We start from the raw sequence: 17,038 nt of genomic DNA on the forward strand, positions 1-17,038 counted from the left end.
TTTCCCCACCCAAGTCCGTCCTCCTCGACACCATGGGCTACGTCGACGGCGAATGCAACGACACGACGGCCGCCTACGTCGGCGAGGACGGCAAGCGCGTCCAGGTGACCTTCTGGATGCACCACCCGCCGCTCGTCTCCTATTTCACGGTTCACTCCCCCGGCGTGAAACCCGACGCGTTCCCCGAGATGGCCAATGTCCTCGCGACGGACGGCGACCTCGCGCTCCTCCGCCTCCCCTCCGGCCCAGTAAATCCACTCAGCGATCCGCCCCCCGACAGATACTTCATCTACCGGATCGGCGCCGGCGCCGGAGAGAAGCCGCCTTGGCTTCGACAGCTCCCCAATCCCCACAAGCTCATATTTATGGACGATACCGTTGGTTTCCTGAACTACGGCACCCACGACCACGATAGGTTCTTCGCCGCGGCGATCTACCAAGAGCACCCGCTCAGGCCTGGCGGCTCCGTCAAGTTCTATATCAGCATGTTCGACTCCGAGACCTGGGCATGGGCCAGAAAGGAGGTCTTCGTCGATTCGCCGGAGGCTTACCGTTACAGGTTCACGAACAAGGTGATCACGATCGGAGGAGAGCGCGGCTCGATCGCCTGGGTCGACCTCTCCAATGGCATTCTCGTCCACGACATGCTCCTGCGCAACAACAACATTCTTCGTTACATCCCGTTGCCGCCGTCGGAGTTGCCTGACCTCAGAACCAACTCTGTGCGGGACATGGCTGCCGTCGACGGCTGCCTCAAATACGTCAGCATGAGCTACCCTCCTATGACCGAAAGCAGCACCAGCTACTACTTTGGAGATTGGCAAGCCAAGGCATGGAAGATGGCGATGCAACCTTCAGGGACCTGCCAATGGCAGGAGGACTACCATCTCAGAGCTTCGGAGATCACCATAGACGACCCAAGCCATCTTGAGCTGCTGCCTGATCCTCCCAACAATGTCGACAAGAAGCGGGTCTTGACGAAGCTCCACGCCGGGAGTCCTGCTGTGAGCTTACATGATGATGGCATTGTCTACATCTTGACCAAGGTTGAGTACTCAGATCGCAAGGCGTGGGTGCTTGCCGTCAACACGAGCACCAAGGCTCTACAAGCGGTGGCCGAGTTTGACGCTGAAAGATGCATGGGTTTCAGTTTCACCTACACTCAAAGTGGGATCTCCAAACATATGGGTGTTGAGTTAAAAGAAGATCAGTGCCAGGATCATGAGGCTTCGTGGACTACTGTCTCGTACAAGAAAGAAAGAAAGAAAAAGAGGTGGTAACATATGGGTGAACTGTTGTGGATGCTTACAAATAGAGCAATAAAGCTGTATTATATAACTTGAAATCCTATATGTGGGACTGATGCATTGTGATCAATATGTAGTGTTTAGCTCAATAAAGCATTCCGCTTTTAGGACTAGGAACCCCATGCAAGTAGCATCGTATATCTTAAGACCTCATCTCGAATGCAAGAACTCAAAAATCGAGGAATTAGGGTGTCATGTCCTGAATTCCTACATGAATCCAAAACAGAGGAATACTCCAAAACTGCTTTTTGGATACCACACAGGAAAAGCACAGTAATTCTAGGCACGAAAAAGAGGAAACCATGAAGCGGATGCATTATATTTATACATCTGTAATAGGGTACCCTTGGTAATAAATAGAGTCTGCTAGAAGCATGTGTAGCTCCATTGTGTTGGAGGTTGGTGTATGTCCTTTTCTAACTATACTTTTGAGTTATATACATCTCAACCATCCAAAGTATATGTGTGTAATGAACCAATTATTGACCGGTGAGCAATATATTTGAGTAGTATAAACAGACATGAACGCTAAGTTGGCTAGCCTATACTAGCTTAGCCCGCGTGGCGGCACGCCACGCCCCGTCGATACCGTATATGTGTATTGTGTTATTTACTCATGTGATGAAAAATAAGGTCTTCATGTGTGTAAACTTGCCGTTATAACTCGGTAGTCACAAGAAAACAGGCTATGCACATGAATGATTTCGAAAGGACCCATTTATTACCATCATAAGTGCTACATCTTGCAAGATGCAAAGTACATCCCCTCACCCCGCGAGTTCAGTAGGTCACCATCATGACGCTAGCTTACTCAGAGTTATGTTGACATGGTATCCTCTGGGCTCTGGCCATAATTTTGATCCATTGCCAAAAGTGTGTGATATGGATGTAAGCTGGTTCTGATGGTAGATCGTCCTTGAGACAATTGGTGTAGACCAATTGGACATTCATCCAATTCCTGAATCAAGTTAGATATAGACTCGATGGCTTTGAGGATCAGATATCTTATCTTGAGGAATATATGTGGAAGTGTAGATTTGTTTAGATTTCTTTGGAGAGTTTTTAATATTAGGTTTAGAAGAACAAAGTTTGTCCCCAGCTATGTAAAGCCCTCTTTAATGTGGCTATCTTCTGCTTGTCACATCGATATCATTGTCAGTATTGTCATCACGATCCAGATGTTAAAACTCAAAACCAAGGATGAATGTGGAAGAATATATTTTTCTTTAAGAGATCAGGGTATTCAATCTTAAATTTTTGTTCCTGATTCTCAAGTTGATGGAGATGAATATTGTATTCCAAACAAAATAGGCGGGAAAGCAAGATACAGTGCCGATGTAACTGAAATAAATGATAAAATTGACTGATGGTAGAGATCGACACACAAACAAACCAGGAGCCCAGGAATAATTACCAGAAAGCTTAACAACAAATACATAAGCAGCAGCCATTTTGATTCATCCTTGTGTATAGGTGTGAGATTAAATCCATTATTTTATGATTATCTTATTTTTGTAGAATCAAATTGAAAAATAAATATAACAATGTATTTGATACTCCTAAATATAATTCAGTTTTTGGAAGAAAGGAATTTCGCCAAGGCCCCAAAATAATTTAAATTGGCAAATGATTGTGCACATGTTGCACAACGTCTGGCAAACATCTATTTTGATCATTGTTCCATTTTTTATAATATTATTTTAGGTACGAAAGAGTTATGATACTATTTCTTGTTCATGTAAAATCAAATAAATGTTTTGTTATTATTGCCAATTCAAACGGAGATATTTAATATTCATATTATTACTGGTTGTACTCTTTAACATGAGAAATATTACTAATTCCCTAGGGTCAGCATGCAAGTGGACATCGTCCCAATCATTTCTCTTTTGCTAATAGCACGATTAGCATCAGTTGCGATCCGGGACCAGGATTAGCAGGATTAGCATCAGCTGCTAGCTTTGGTCGGCTCGTCCGCGTCGGGCTGCTATTGGCCGGCGGACAGATGCAGAAGCTGCTATATATGTACGCTAGCTTTGGTCGGGCTGGTTGCATACTACTGATTGCTTGAACGCTAGCTTTGGTCGGGCTGGGTGCGGCAGAAAACAAGTGCGAAGCGGCACCGATCAAAGGTCAAAACGACAGCGACAAGACGACGCAAGAAAACGATCAACACAGAACCGCTGTCGAAGGAACACAACCCAATGAAGCCGACATGGAAAACCCAAGAGCCAATAGAAAGGAAAAGAAGCACGTAAGAAGAACAATCACATCAGCCTAGCCCACATGCAGTCAAAAAATGCTAAACGAAGCAAAGCAATCGCCACACCCGTTCAAAAAATTTGAATCAAATTACTGAATACACAAGACACGTGGCACATCAAATATTGTATGTAGAGGCACGTGGCACATCAAATATTCACCATGGGTCACTTTCAACCAAGTGTATCAATAATAGAGCGTAAACCTTGCCGCATATACAGGCTTGGGTATACATGTGTAGGATACTTTCCGTCACTCTAGCACTGGCATGAGCCACTCAAATTCCAGAGTAGTATGACAGCCTAGGTTCGAGAAACAAGAGGAAGAGGGTTCGATTGAAGTGGTCATACTAATCTTAATACTAGCATCACAATAGGGAGTATCTGAAATGGGAATGGGTGGTGTACTGGTGTTGGGAATAGGTGTCAAACCATGTCAAAGAAGATTCCGATCCAGGCCTAGCGGGCGAGCCAGCAGGTTGCAAGGGCACTCTCTGTCATCTCACGGGGCTGTGACTGATGTGAAATTGTGAATACTCAAATTGAGCCTTCAGCTACGTTGCACGGATACTTCAGAAAGTGTGCATATTCAGCCGAATACTGCCCCGATACGTATCCCATAAGTATTGCTTGATTTTTGATTTAAAAAACATTAATATTTGATACTCCTAGGATACTTCTGCGATACGCTTTGGATATCTGAAACACCTTGTTCGACGTGAAATCCCCTTAATAATAAAGGCGCACCTTTTGAGAATTTCCAACATGGGTGTGAGTTCATGTCAAGACATGTCTGTCAATGTTCTTGTTCAATTCAAAGGTGACCAAGAAAGAGTCCATGCATTGATTGGAACAGCTAACCTAGGGAAATCTCACTGCCAATTAATGGAAGTGGATTAAGTGTAAGAAAAGAAAGGTGGTAATTCTATTGAGGCATGTTTTGACCTAAAAACTCATTTTTTTTCATATTTTCAATAATTGATATATGTAATATCTATATATAAATGTATCCCCGTATCCATGTTTTTAGAAAATTGACGTATCGGGCGTATCCCTGTATCGTGTATCCGGTACGTATCCAAGTATCCGTTCAATGTAGGCCTTCAACGGTTGACACAGGCACACGTCTCCTACCACGCGAACCAATCTGTGGTTGGATGGTTAGAGGGACTGTGGTATCCCCAGTCCACCAGGGTTCAAGTCCTGGTGCTCGCATTTATTCTTGGATTTATTTCAGTATTTCCGACGATGCGCATTCAGTGGAAGGAGATGTTCCCATCGACGACGAGATGCCTACGGTGACTTCGTAAATTTCAAGATGATATGCCGGCTCAGTCTTTCGGATGTGCTCATAGGGGTAGGGTGTGCGTGTGTGTGTGTTCATAGGGGTGAGTGTATGCGCATGTATATGAGCGCTTGCGTCTGTACTGTGTTCAAGACAAAAACACGTCTCCTACCACTTGCCTAATTATGCTACATGATCATTGCCACGCCTTGTAGTTTTCAGTCAGCCCTTGATGTGCTTCTGTACACTCCCATGAAAAGTCTATTTTTGGTTTGGCATTGTAAACTGAATCCACATAACATTGCAATTTGGTCGATCTAGACTTAATTGACATTAAGAGATATCATGCTTGATATCGTTCTCTAAATTCTGTAAATTATATTCTTAAAGGTTAATATATATATATATTTGATGAGAACTGCCTTGTTGAGGTTGTTCGTCGTCACGTTCTACCAAGTGCACCCGCTCATGCCTGGCGGCTCCGTGAAGTTCTAGATCAGCCTGTTCGACTCTGAGACCTCGGGATGGACTAGAAAGGAGGTTTTCGTCGAATCACCCAAGGCTTACCGTTACAGGTTCACATACAAGGTGATCATGATTAGAGGAGAGTTAATTGTATGGAAGTACCACAACGGAGGCATTACGTGCGGATTGATACCAATTTTCATAATTTTTACATGTCAGTACGAAGTCTAGGGCGAGCCATTGCAAAACGGACTAAACAACGTATAAACACGTATTGCCGGGGAAACTGACTAGCAAGGCGCGCCTGAATGGGGCTGATGTGGCATGTTCTTTCACAAAAAACCCCTTGCTTTATATTGAATCACGCAAACACCCTTGTTCACAAAAAAGGAAAAAAAATAACGAAATCAAGACGGGCGACCTCCGCGCCAGGGTCGAACGACGGTCGCGCTGGATTTCCCCCGCGCGCTGTGACCAGTGCTAATCGGCAACTCGTGTCAAGGTAAAGGCTCATGAAATTTTATAATCTAAAAGTGCACATGTCCGGGCCTTTCTGGACTGATTCGTGTTTCTTATGTGTTTCTTTTCGGATCTCTTTTATCTTTTAGTATTATGTGATATTTTTTTCAGGTCCTTGTGTATTGATTTTTTTCAATATATACAACAAAAATGTTCAGTGTATATTTATACAATAATGTTCAGTGTGTACTTACAAAAAATATCACATAATATAAACAAAGTAAATATACATTAAAAAATTCATCATATAATTAAAAAAGATTATTTTACATAGAACAAAATTTCAATGTATATAACAAAACTTTTCATTGAATATTATACAATAATGTTCATTGTATATTTTAAAAATAACACATAATATAAAAAATTCAATATATATTAAAATCATCGTCTATTTCAGAAAATTCATTGTATAATTAAAAAATCATTCCCTATTAAAAAATGTTCAATGTATATAACAATATTGTTCATCAAATATGTACAATAATGTTGAGTGTGTATTTATACAATAATGTTCCGTATGTATTTTCAGAAATATCGCATAATTTAAATTTTTTTAATATGTGTTAAGAAAACTGCATCATATATTTATAATTAAAAAGATCATTGTATATTAAAACTGTTCAGTGTATCTAAAAAAATTCATCATATATTATACAATAATGTTCAGTTTGTATTTATATAATAACTTTTTTGTAAGTTGAATAAGAAAACCCCGAAGAATACCAACGATCTGAAGAAACCTACAACGTTTTTGAATACATGTTGAACAGGCCCATGTGAGTATACTCGACCAAGCCTTTTTTGATGGCCCATGTGAGTATACTCGACCAGGCCTTTTTTAAGGTCCAGGTAAGTATACTCGACAAGACCTTTTTTGAAATGCGCATAAACAAAGATATGATGCGCCAACTTGACAATGTGTATTTCAAAAAAGGTTTGATGTGTATTAAAAAAATTATTGTGTAAAATCATTCTTACATTTCTTTTATTTTTCAGATCTTGGGTATTCTTCGGGTTTTCCTTTTTTTTATGTATGCACATTTTTTATACAGGTTTTGTAGTAAATGGTGTATGTTTTTTCAATACTGTCGATATATTTTTAATTTATACTGAACTATTTGGTACGCGATATTTTTGTAAATACCCACTGAAAGTTATTTTATAAATATATACTGAACACCATCGTATAATATATGGACAATTTGTTATATATATTGAATATTTTTTAACATACGATGATCTTTTTTAATTTTAGATGAACATTTTTAAAATATACGATCATATATATATAATGAGATGTTTTTTCAATATATATTGAACTTTTTTATATTATGCGCTAACTTTTAATATTATATACAATGTTAATTTTAAAAATATTGATAGTATTAAAAAAAGTACATCATTTATTACAAAACCTATATATAAAAGAGATGCGCAAAAATTTTAAAGCGGAAAACCCGAAGAAGGCCAGGACGTGTCTATAAAAAGATAAAAGAAATACGAAACATAGAAAAAACACATAAAAAAACGAAACAGTCGTTCAGCAAAAAAAAACTGTTTCGTAGTTATAGTATAAAAAGTATTAAGCCTATCGCCTGGTTTCGCAGTGAACTGTCCTAGTGGTCAGCGCGCCTAGCCCGCGTTCTACGCATCCCAGGTTCGAATCCTGCCGGGCGAGTGTACTTTTTATTTTGCTGGTTCTGTCGTTTTTTTCGCAAACGAGGCCCTATGTGTGATTAAATATATAAACTGTCCTCGTGTGATTAAATATATAAACTGAGGGTCCTTTTTAAAAGAACATGCCACGTCAGCCCTTGCCAGGCGGGCATCGCTGGTCAGTTTCCCATCAAAATGTGTTTATATGTCGTTTAGTCCATTCTGCAATGGCTCGCTCTAGACTTGGTACTGACTTGTAAAAACTATCAAAATTGATATCAATCTACACATAGTGCCCCAATTATGGTACTTTCATGCAGTTAACTTTTTAGAGGAGAGCGCGGCTCAATGGCCCGGGTCGACCTCTCGCGTGGTATCCTCATCCACAACGTGCTCTTGCGCAACAATATTCTTCGTCACATTCCGCTACCTCCTTCGGAGTTGCCCGAACTCAAAACCAACTATGTGCCCGTACGACGTGCTCTTGCCCAACAATATTCTTCGTCACATTCTGCTGCCTCCTTCGGAGTTGCCCAACCTCAGAACCAACTACATGTTGTACATGGCTGCCGTCAACGGGTGCCTCAAGTATGTCAGCATGACCTACCCCCCTATGAGGCTATGACCGAAAGCAGTGCTAGCTACTACTCCCTCCGTAAAACAAATATGGGAGTACATGGGAGACTGGAGAGTCGGCGCATGGAAGATGGCGGCATGTCCTTCGGGGAACCGGCAATAGCAGCAGGACTACCATCTCAGAGCTTTGGAGATCGCAATAGATGACCCGAGCCATCTCGCATAGTTGCATGATCCGCCCGGCAATGTCGACAAGAAGCCCGTCTTGACGAGGCTCCACGCAGGCAGTCCTGTTGTGAGCATGCATGATGATGGCATTGTTTACATCATGACCAAGGTTGAGTTCTCAGATCGCAAGGCATTGGTGCTTGCTATCGACACAAGCGCCAAGGATCTACAAGCGGTGGCTGAGTTTGACGCTGAAAGATACATGGGTTTCAGTTACAGCTACACTCAAAGTGGGATCTCCAAACATATGGGTGTTGAGTTAAAAGAAGATCAGTGCCAGGATGATGCGGCCTCATGGACTGCCGTCTCATACAAGAAAGAAAGGAAGAAAAGGAGGTGGTAACAGTAGTGGAAAGAGCATCAACTGTGGGTTTGAGTTTCACCTACACTCAAAGTGAGATCTCCAAGCATATGGGTGATGAGTTAAAAGAAGATCGGTGCCAGGATGATGAGGCCTCATGGACTGAAAGTCTCATACAAGAAAAAAAGGTAGTCATGCAGCATGTAGTTTATTTACTTTGAATAAGATGCAATGGGTAATTTTGCTGTGTTCATCCATACGATATCTGGACCGTCAACACTAGGGAAAGCATAGGCTTTGGTACACCCCTTATCTTATCTAGCAATTTATTTCTGCATCGCGATTCGTGCAAGCATGTTTGTCTTTTTCTTCTTCCAAATAAAACAACATATGTACTTAAAACTTTGTAGGACAATAAAACATTCTAACTAGAACGTGGGAAAAAACTTCCAGATTTTTTCGTGAATCATATATACTAAAAATAATATATATTGTTACTCAAAAAATCTCATTTTGTATATTTACGACCGACGAAAAAATCTGAAAGTTTTTTCCCACATTGTAGTAAGAATGTGAATGTTTTGTTGTCCTGCAAAGTTCGAAGTTCATATGTTGTTTTGTTTGTTTTGTTTTGAAGAAATGAAAAAGAGAAAATTTCATGTAGTAAGTTAGTTGTGGAGCACAGATCTTAAAGCAACAGATTTAAAAAAAAAATTAAAGCAACATATTTTGATCGCTTCTGTTCCGGTGTCTCGACAGGGTTTTGATTATATATACTTTTGCAGGTCAGGTATGTAATAAATAGCCCCTTTTTGTCTAACAAAATTTACTAGTGTTGCTAGAGGCATGTGTGGTTGCATTGTGAGTTTAGAGTATGTGCTTTTCTGATGACTTTGATTTATACATCTCAACCATCCGAAGTACAGAGACAGTGATGTGTGCAATGAACTAATTATTGGCCGGTGAGAAGTGAGCAAAATATTTGAGTCCTCTATAGTAAAAACAGACATGAACACTAAGTTGTCCAGCCTATATACATGTAGGATACTTTCCTGGTCACTTCTCTAGCACTGGCATGAGCCACCCAAATTCCTGAGCAGTATGACAGCCCATGTTAGAGATACAAGGGGAAGAGGGTTTGATAGAAGTTTTCATAGTAATCTTAATACTAGCATCACAAAAGGGAGTATTTGGAACGGGAGTGGGTGGTGTTGGGAATAGGTGTCAAACCACATCAAAGAATATGCCGATCTAGGCATAGCCGGCGAGGCGGCAGGTTGCAGGGGCACTCTCTTCATGCTGTGAGTGATGTGAAATTGTGAATACGACGTAAGGCTGTGAGTGATGTGAAATTGTGAATACGACGTAAGGGATTAACACAAGCACATGTCTCTTCATGCTTGCCTAATTATGCTACGAGATCTTCTTCAGTACAACCCCTCAAAATATCAACGGTCCAGATCGTCCTATATCCCTTCACCTGGAAACTTAAAAAAGGATAGGATGGTCATTGCCCCTTCCCCTCCCCAGCCCCCGCCCCCGCGACGTACCCGCGCGGCCCGTCGACGTACGCACGTGTACGCGCGTCCGACGGCATTTTTTTTACTGTGGCGACGTACTTACGTCTAACCGCGTCGGTGGTCAATCCGCGCGGCCCCCGGTGAAAGCGCGTCGTGGCGCGTGAACTGCGGCCCGCCGCCCCGTCCCGTCCATCCCCTCGTCTGCCGCCCCGTCCCCTCGTCTGCCGCGCCGCCGCCCTCGACTGCCGGCCCGTCCGCCCATCGCATTATCTGCCCACCCACCCGCCCGTCGCATTATCTGCCCACCCACCCGCCCGTCGCATTCCATCCCCGTCCACCCGCTGGCGACATGTCGTTCCACCGCGGCAGCAGCTCCGGCACCGGCGGCGACGACGGACCGAGCGCGTGGCCGTCGAGCCTGAGCACACCGGAGACGGAGGAGCTGTACCGGTTTGGGCTCCTCGTGCCGCCGGGTTGCCGTCTTCCGCACAACTGAAAACTCGACAAGGACGGCTACCAGAGGCGCGGGCCCGGCGCCACCGCGGAGGAGAAGCGGACCGGCGGCCGCAACAACATCGCCGGCCGTCACGCGTTCTGGGACGGCAAAGAGTACGCCGCCGTCATCGGCGCGTACCGGCTGGCGGAGGCCGGCGTAACGCCAGACCTCATCGGCGACCGCCGCCGCCTTCTTGTCCCGCGCCCCCGTCCAGAAGCGCGCGGCCGTCGGGCCCCTCCACCACCTGCGCCGGCGCCCGCCGATCCCCCTGCCCCGCCGGAGGTGGAACTGCCGCCGGAGCAGGTGGTTCTTCGGGAGGACGGCGATCCCGACGATACGCCGGGTTACCTCGTCACCCTGCGGGCGTCGGTGGCTGCAGCGGCGGCTGCAGATGCGGTGGCGGCTGTGAGGGAGGCCGCCGAGCAAGCGGCAGCGATCCAGGCGGCGGCGGCGATTCCGCCGGTGGTCCCGCAGGCGGAGGCGGAGGCGTCGGAGTCGTCGGACGAAGACGTCATCGACTGGGAGCGGTTAGCCCAGGTCAGCGACGACGACGACGACGACGACGGCGGTGACGGCGCGGCGGAGTTCATCGATCTCGCGGCTAGCGACGACGAGTAGGAGTAGTTGTTTATTAAAAAAATGTTATAAGTATGAATTATGTATCGTTTAAGTTCGGATAAACTCGTTTCGTTTCGGTAGTGTTGAATGGACTATGTAAAATATCTCTATGTTCAATCTAGTTTGTTCAAATCTTATTTTAATTTGTCTTCAAAGTTTGTTCAAAAAATTAGCAAAATAATGAGCGGTACCTGAGCAAGTACCTGAGCGATTTCACGGAATGCACCCAACTTTTGCCAGCGCGTGTGGGGCCCCACCCGGACACCCACGGCCAAAATGAACGAAATCCGACAACGAACACACGTTGCGTCACGTCCGGGCAGTATTTTAGGGGTTTTCGGCCCGAAAAATCATAGAAAATCCATACGGACTCGAAACGCGACAAATTTTTGCGTGCGTGCCCTGCAAGGGCACTGTAGCACGTGGAAAAAATGGGCACGTTTGGCGGATGCGAAGCGGAGACGTGCGACCGAGGGTCCCCTCCGCCATACCGAAACCACCCCCTTCCACAGCAAGTACCTGAGCGGTTTCACGGAATGCACCCAACTTTTGTCAGCGCGTGTGGGGCCCACCCGGGCACCCAACGGCCAAAATGAATGAAATCCGACAACGAACGCACGTTGCGTCACGTCCGGGCAGTATTTTAGGGGTTTTCGGCCCGGAAAATCGTAGAAAATCCATACGGACTCGAAACGTGACAAATTTTTGCGTGCGTGCCCTGCAAGGGCACTGTAGCACGTGGAGAAAAAATTGGGCACGTTTGGCGGATGCGAAGCGGAGACGTGCGACCGAGGGTCCCCTCCGCCTATATCGAAACCACCCCCTTCCACAGCATGTACCTGAGCGGTTTCACGGAATGCATCCAACTTTTGCCAGCGCGTGTAGGGCCCCACCCGGGCACCCCACGGCCAAAATGAACGAAATCCGACAACAAACGCATGTTGCGTCACGTCCGGGCAGTATTTTAGGGGTTTTCGGCCCGGAAAATCGTAGAAAATCCATACGGACTCGAAACGCGACAAATTTTTGCGTGCGTGCCCTGCAAGGGCACTGTAGCACGTGGAAAAAAATGGGCACGTTTGGCGGATGCGAAGCGGAGACGTGCGACCGAGGGTCCCCTCCGCCCATACCGAAACCACCCCCTTCCACAGCAAGTACCTGAGCGGTTTCACGGAATGCACCCAACTTTTGTCAGCGCGTGTGGGGCCCCACCCGGGCACCCAACGGCCAAAATGAACGAAATCCAACAACGGACGCACGTTGCGTCACGTCCGGGCAGTATTTTAGGGGTTTTCGGCCCGGAAAATCGTAGAAAATCCATACGGACTCGAAACGCGACAAATTTTTGCGTGCGTGCCCTGCAAGGGCACTGTAGCACCTGAAAAAAAATGGGCACGTTTGGCGGATGCGAAGCGGAGACGTGCGACCGAGGGTCCCCTCCGCCCATACCGAAACCACCCCTTCCACAGCAAGTACCTGAGTAGTTTCACGGAATGCACCCAACTTTTGCCAGCGCGTGTGGGGCCCCACCCGGGCACCCCACGGCCAAAATGAACGAAATCCGACGACGAACGCACGTTGTGTCACGTCCGGGCAGTATTTTAGGGGTTTTCGGCCCGGAAAATCGTAGAAAATCCATACGGACTCGAAACGCGACAAATTTTTGTGTGCGTGCCCTGCAAGGGCACTGTAGCACGTGGAAAAAAAATTGGGCACGTTTGGCTAAGTTAAAAAAAATGAGCCTACTTGATTAAGTAAAAAAATGGGCACGTTTGGCTAAGTTAACAAAAATTGATTAAGGTAAAAAAAAAATTATACAGTTTAAAAAAATCAGCCTATTTTATTTAGTTAAAAAAATGAGGCCCTCTATGAAAAAAAAGGCCGGCCATCTCGCTAACCGACGCGCATGCGTGCATGGGGCCGTCCCAGTAACAACGACGCTGCAATCAGCGCTCGGGCGACGTCGTTAGCCGACGCACATGCAAATTTTCCTTGTACGTCCAGCCCGTCTCGCCGCCGCCGCGATCTGCACGTGCTGCCGACGTACGCCGCCCGTCGCCCCACACTCCAAACGGCGCCCGCGCCGGCCTGCCCTGACCTGACCCGTCGCCCTCTATACGCTACCGGTGCCTCTCCCACCGTCCAAACACCGTCGGTGCGCCCGCGCCGGCCTGCGTACCCTGACCCGTCGCCCACTATACGCCGCCGGTGATTCTCCCACCGTCGCCGTCGTGTAAGTTTTGTTTGTCTGTTTTTTATACGACGAGGCTCATAGCAGTATGATGGTATGTGATAGAAAACTATTTGATGCAGTATGAATATCGACGGTGTGATTCCATGTTCTGTTCAAAAGTGGGTTAGCCTAGTTGATAAACTGTCACCAAGTCAGAAATTCCGGTTTTATGAAACGGATATGCAGGGCATGTTTAGAATACCATCGATACAGATGCGTGATTATTTGCTTCACTTTTTACTCCAAGGTTACAATCCAAGTAGCAAAAAATTCATGGTCGAAGAGAGTTCTGAAAGTACTGCTGGAAGTAAAGTCCTTATTTCACTAAGGCCTGATGATGTGTACTCCATATTTGGTTGGAAAAACAATGGAGTGGATGTTTTGGGGTTTCTTAGTACTGAAGGAGAAAAAGCAACCAAAAAAATACCAGTTAGTTTTGTTAGCAAGAAAAATGGTAAGATCATGATTGATGATCTCATAGAAAAGATTGTGAAGAATAAGAGCACTGACGATGACTTTATTCGGATGACATTTCTAGTTCTCTTAGGAACTATAATTGCACCAGTGTCTCACGAATACGTTCCGAAGAAATACTATGCCTTAGTGCAAAATATTAAGTTGATAAGGAAGTTCAACTGGAATGCATTCACTTCGCGATTCTGTTTGTCGGAGATTGGTAAGCTTCTGCAGGACGGCCATGTTAGGCAGTGGCCCCAGGGGAACCTCGCCCTTTTGCAAGTACGTTGTATTTATTAATTTCAACACTTTTGTTATAAAATGTCACGGAAGAACATGTAATTTAATTAGTTTATGTGTTTTGCAGTACCTATATTGGGAGAAGGTGCAACCACTCACCGGTCCAAAATATGATCCGTTGGCATTGTTGGGCCCGCTGATGAGGAACTGGACGGAAGATATGGCTGTGAGAAGAGGCAAATACGACTATGAATATGGTCGTGGTGTTGGGATGGTAATCCGAGTAATCATGTTTTTTTACATTTATGAAATAAAATTAAGTGTGCATATGGTATGTATAATTCTCTTGTTGCATTTGTAGATCGATGACAACATTACAGAGGAGTACAGGCTGAAAAAAATTGCAGAAGAAGAAGCTCAAAAAACCAAGAAAGCTAGTAGCAAAAAATCTAACATTACTGGAATGAGGAAAGAGGGCAGTACCTCGGAGGCTTCGAGCCAGAAGCCTACTATGGACAGGATTTTGAGTGAGATGAATGAGCTTCGGAAGGAAATGCTTCGTTTGCCAGAGTTATGCGCACAGGTAACACTTGAGCACGTCACTTTAATGTCCATCACTGAATTGAAGAACTAAGATGAAATGTTTTCTTGCAGAGGATGATTGAGAAACTGAACAAAACCGGTGTCTTCTACAAACCCAGTAACCTGGAAGAAGATGAAGAGAATCTGTACGGAGGCATTAATGAGTCTTCAAACGATGGTGGACTTCCGAAAAAAGAGTTTGTATATCAAAAAGATGATTCAGACCGGTTCCGCACACCTTCCAAAATGAATTTGCAAAAGGATGATGACGGCGTTGATGTAACTTCTTGTGGAAACACACCTTTTTACTGCACACCTGAGTACGGGGATAGTTTCAAGGGTGATATGGATGATCCTATCCAAGTACCAGAAGTATCAGATGAAAAAGCTGCCACATCTTTAGGGACGGACGAGATCACATCGCATGCATCGCTTGGTTCTCAAGGAGTACAAGAGGAAGTGGAGGAGCTTACTGGCAGGCGCAAGCGCAGAGGATCACAACATGTCAAGTCTCCTTATGTGGTCCCTAAACCGAACAAGCGAGCAAAACGTTCTGCGAAAGAAAGTAAGTTCTTTGTGTTTCTAATTGTTCTTGCGTAATAATTATTTATATATTTGTGTTTATAAATATTTGAGTTGTGTGTTACAGAATTGTTCCAAAATGGTGGTGTTAACAAATGTAGTGATGAGTATGATGTGGTGAAAGCGTCCATCAAGTACGTGCGCGCGCATGAGTATTCACAAAAACATGCCAAAATAGAAATTTTCAATGATGGCATGGAAGAAGGTCTCACTGTGCGGAGAGCTTGTCAGATTATTAACCATGAGTGGCTAAGTGGCGACGTAAGTTAATTTCATATATTGTTTTACAATTGATTCGAAAATACCATTGTTAAATCTGACACATTATTTATCGGTAATTAATGCATACTCATCATATTTGGTCGACAAAGTTAATGATGATCGTTTCATGTTGACAACTTGGAGGATACATTGGTTGCTTCACATTAGACCCGGAAAGAAGACCGCCGGTAACGATTATGAAGCAGAGTCGCATAGTAATGGACCCGTGAATAGATATGAGGACGAGTATTTAAAAAAATCAAAGGTAAGTTTGATTGGTTACACGGTACATACATACGATAGTATGTGTTGATTGTGTTTTATGGTCCTTGTGATGCAGACTTATATTCCTCTAAACAAGGAAAACACTCACTGGGTTACTGTTGTCATGCATAGCGGGAAGAGAGAGTTCCAGGTTCTTGACTCGTTGATGACCGGAAAACTTGACAGTGTTACTAGAGAACTCGTTGAGGACCTGGTAGGTTTAACTTTCAAATGTGCATTTGGTAACATTCATTTTCTTTAGTACACTAAATGACATTCTTTCCACCATGTTAATTATATCTTTAGAGAAAACAACTAGCAAAAGATATCCAAGAAGCAAATGCAACCGGAATTGTGAATTATCCGGATGTTTCCAATTGGCCTATTCAAACGTATGACATGCCAAAACAACATGATGGGTGAGTTCTTACTTTGACAGAATGTTGGTCCTGTATGTACAGTAGATATTTAATCTTCGTAAATTGTATGCACTAGGAATTCGTGTGGAATATTTCTCCTTCGATGCTTTCAATATTGGGATGGTGACAAATGGACAGGCTTATTTTCACAGGTACGCAAGTAATGTTTATACTACGATGTACAATGAACGCTGTGCTAACACCACTTTTTTTTCAAAGGTCAATTGACGATTCGAGAGAGGTAATGATAGCGCAACTTATCTTTTCGGAAAGAAACAAGCTTGATGAAGTGAAAAACAAAGTTATTCGGATATCAAAGAAGAAGAAATAGATGCGCCACGGAGGAGTTTTGCATGTGATTGGGTGGTACTGGAGGACTATAATTTTCAAACGCTTTGCGCACTTGTTTATAAATTTTATGTAATAGACATATTTATTGATTTTGCCACTATTTTGTTCCGAAAAGATTATACACTTAATTACGTTTTTTATGTCCACAAGATATTTTGTTTCATAAATATTATATAATCAGTCTTTTTTTTGTTTACATGATTTTTTGTTTCTGAATAGTTATATGCGTACTTACCGTTTGTATGTGTACATGATATTTTGTTGAAGAAATATTTAATACTAACTATTTTTTTTGACACTAATGTTACGATTACATATATGTAATACGATCTCGTTTATTTTCTGCACACTAAACTATGGTAGCGCATTATTAAAAAAACGTGGCGATTTTGTTTAGAAAAACAAAAAAAATAGT

General features: G+C 43.9%; 1 protein-coding gene across 1 annotated transcript; it reads left to right on the forward strand.

Annotated features, from left to right (window-relative positions):
- Positions 1–13,835: 13,835 nt before the first annotated feature.
- Positions 13,836–16,603, forward strand: LOC109740676 (uncharacterized). The gene is made up of 9 exons (XM_073499254.1): positions 13,836–13,922; positions 14,141–14,206; positions 14,292–14,438; positions 14,526–14,747; positions 14,819–15,311; positions 15,396–15,589; positions 15,930–16,067; positions 16,318–16,424; positions 16,492–16,603. The coding sequence occupies exons 1-9, from the start codon at positions 13,836–13,838 to the stop codon at positions 16,601–16,603; spliced, it is 1,566 nt and encodes a 521-aa protein (XP_073355355.1).
- The last annotated feature ends 435 nt before the right edge of the window (positions 16,604–17,038 follow it).

The sequence above is a fragment of the Aegilops tauschii genome, chromosome 5 (assembly GCF_002575655.3).
Source record: "Aegilops tauschii subsp. strangulata cultivar AL8/78 chromosome 5, Aet v6.0, whole genome shotgun sequence".
Taxonomy (NCBI): domain Eukaryota; kingdom Viridiplantae; phylum Streptophyta; class Magnoliopsida; order Poales; family Poaceae; genus Aegilops; species Aegilops tauschii.

Coding starts and splice junctions, on each gene's coding strand:
- LOC109740676 (XM_073499254.1), top strand. CDS start 13,836: ATGGAGTGGATGTTTTGGGGTTTCTTAGTACTGAAGGAGAAAAAGCAA. Junction 14,207..14,291: donor GGAACCTCGCCCTTTTGCAA/GTACGTTGTATT, acceptor TGTGTTTTGCAG/TACCTATATTGGGAGAAGGT. Junction 14,748..14,818: donor TGCCAGAGTTATGCGCACAG/GTAACACTTGAG, acceptor GTTTTCTTGCAG/AGGATGATTGAGAAACTGAA.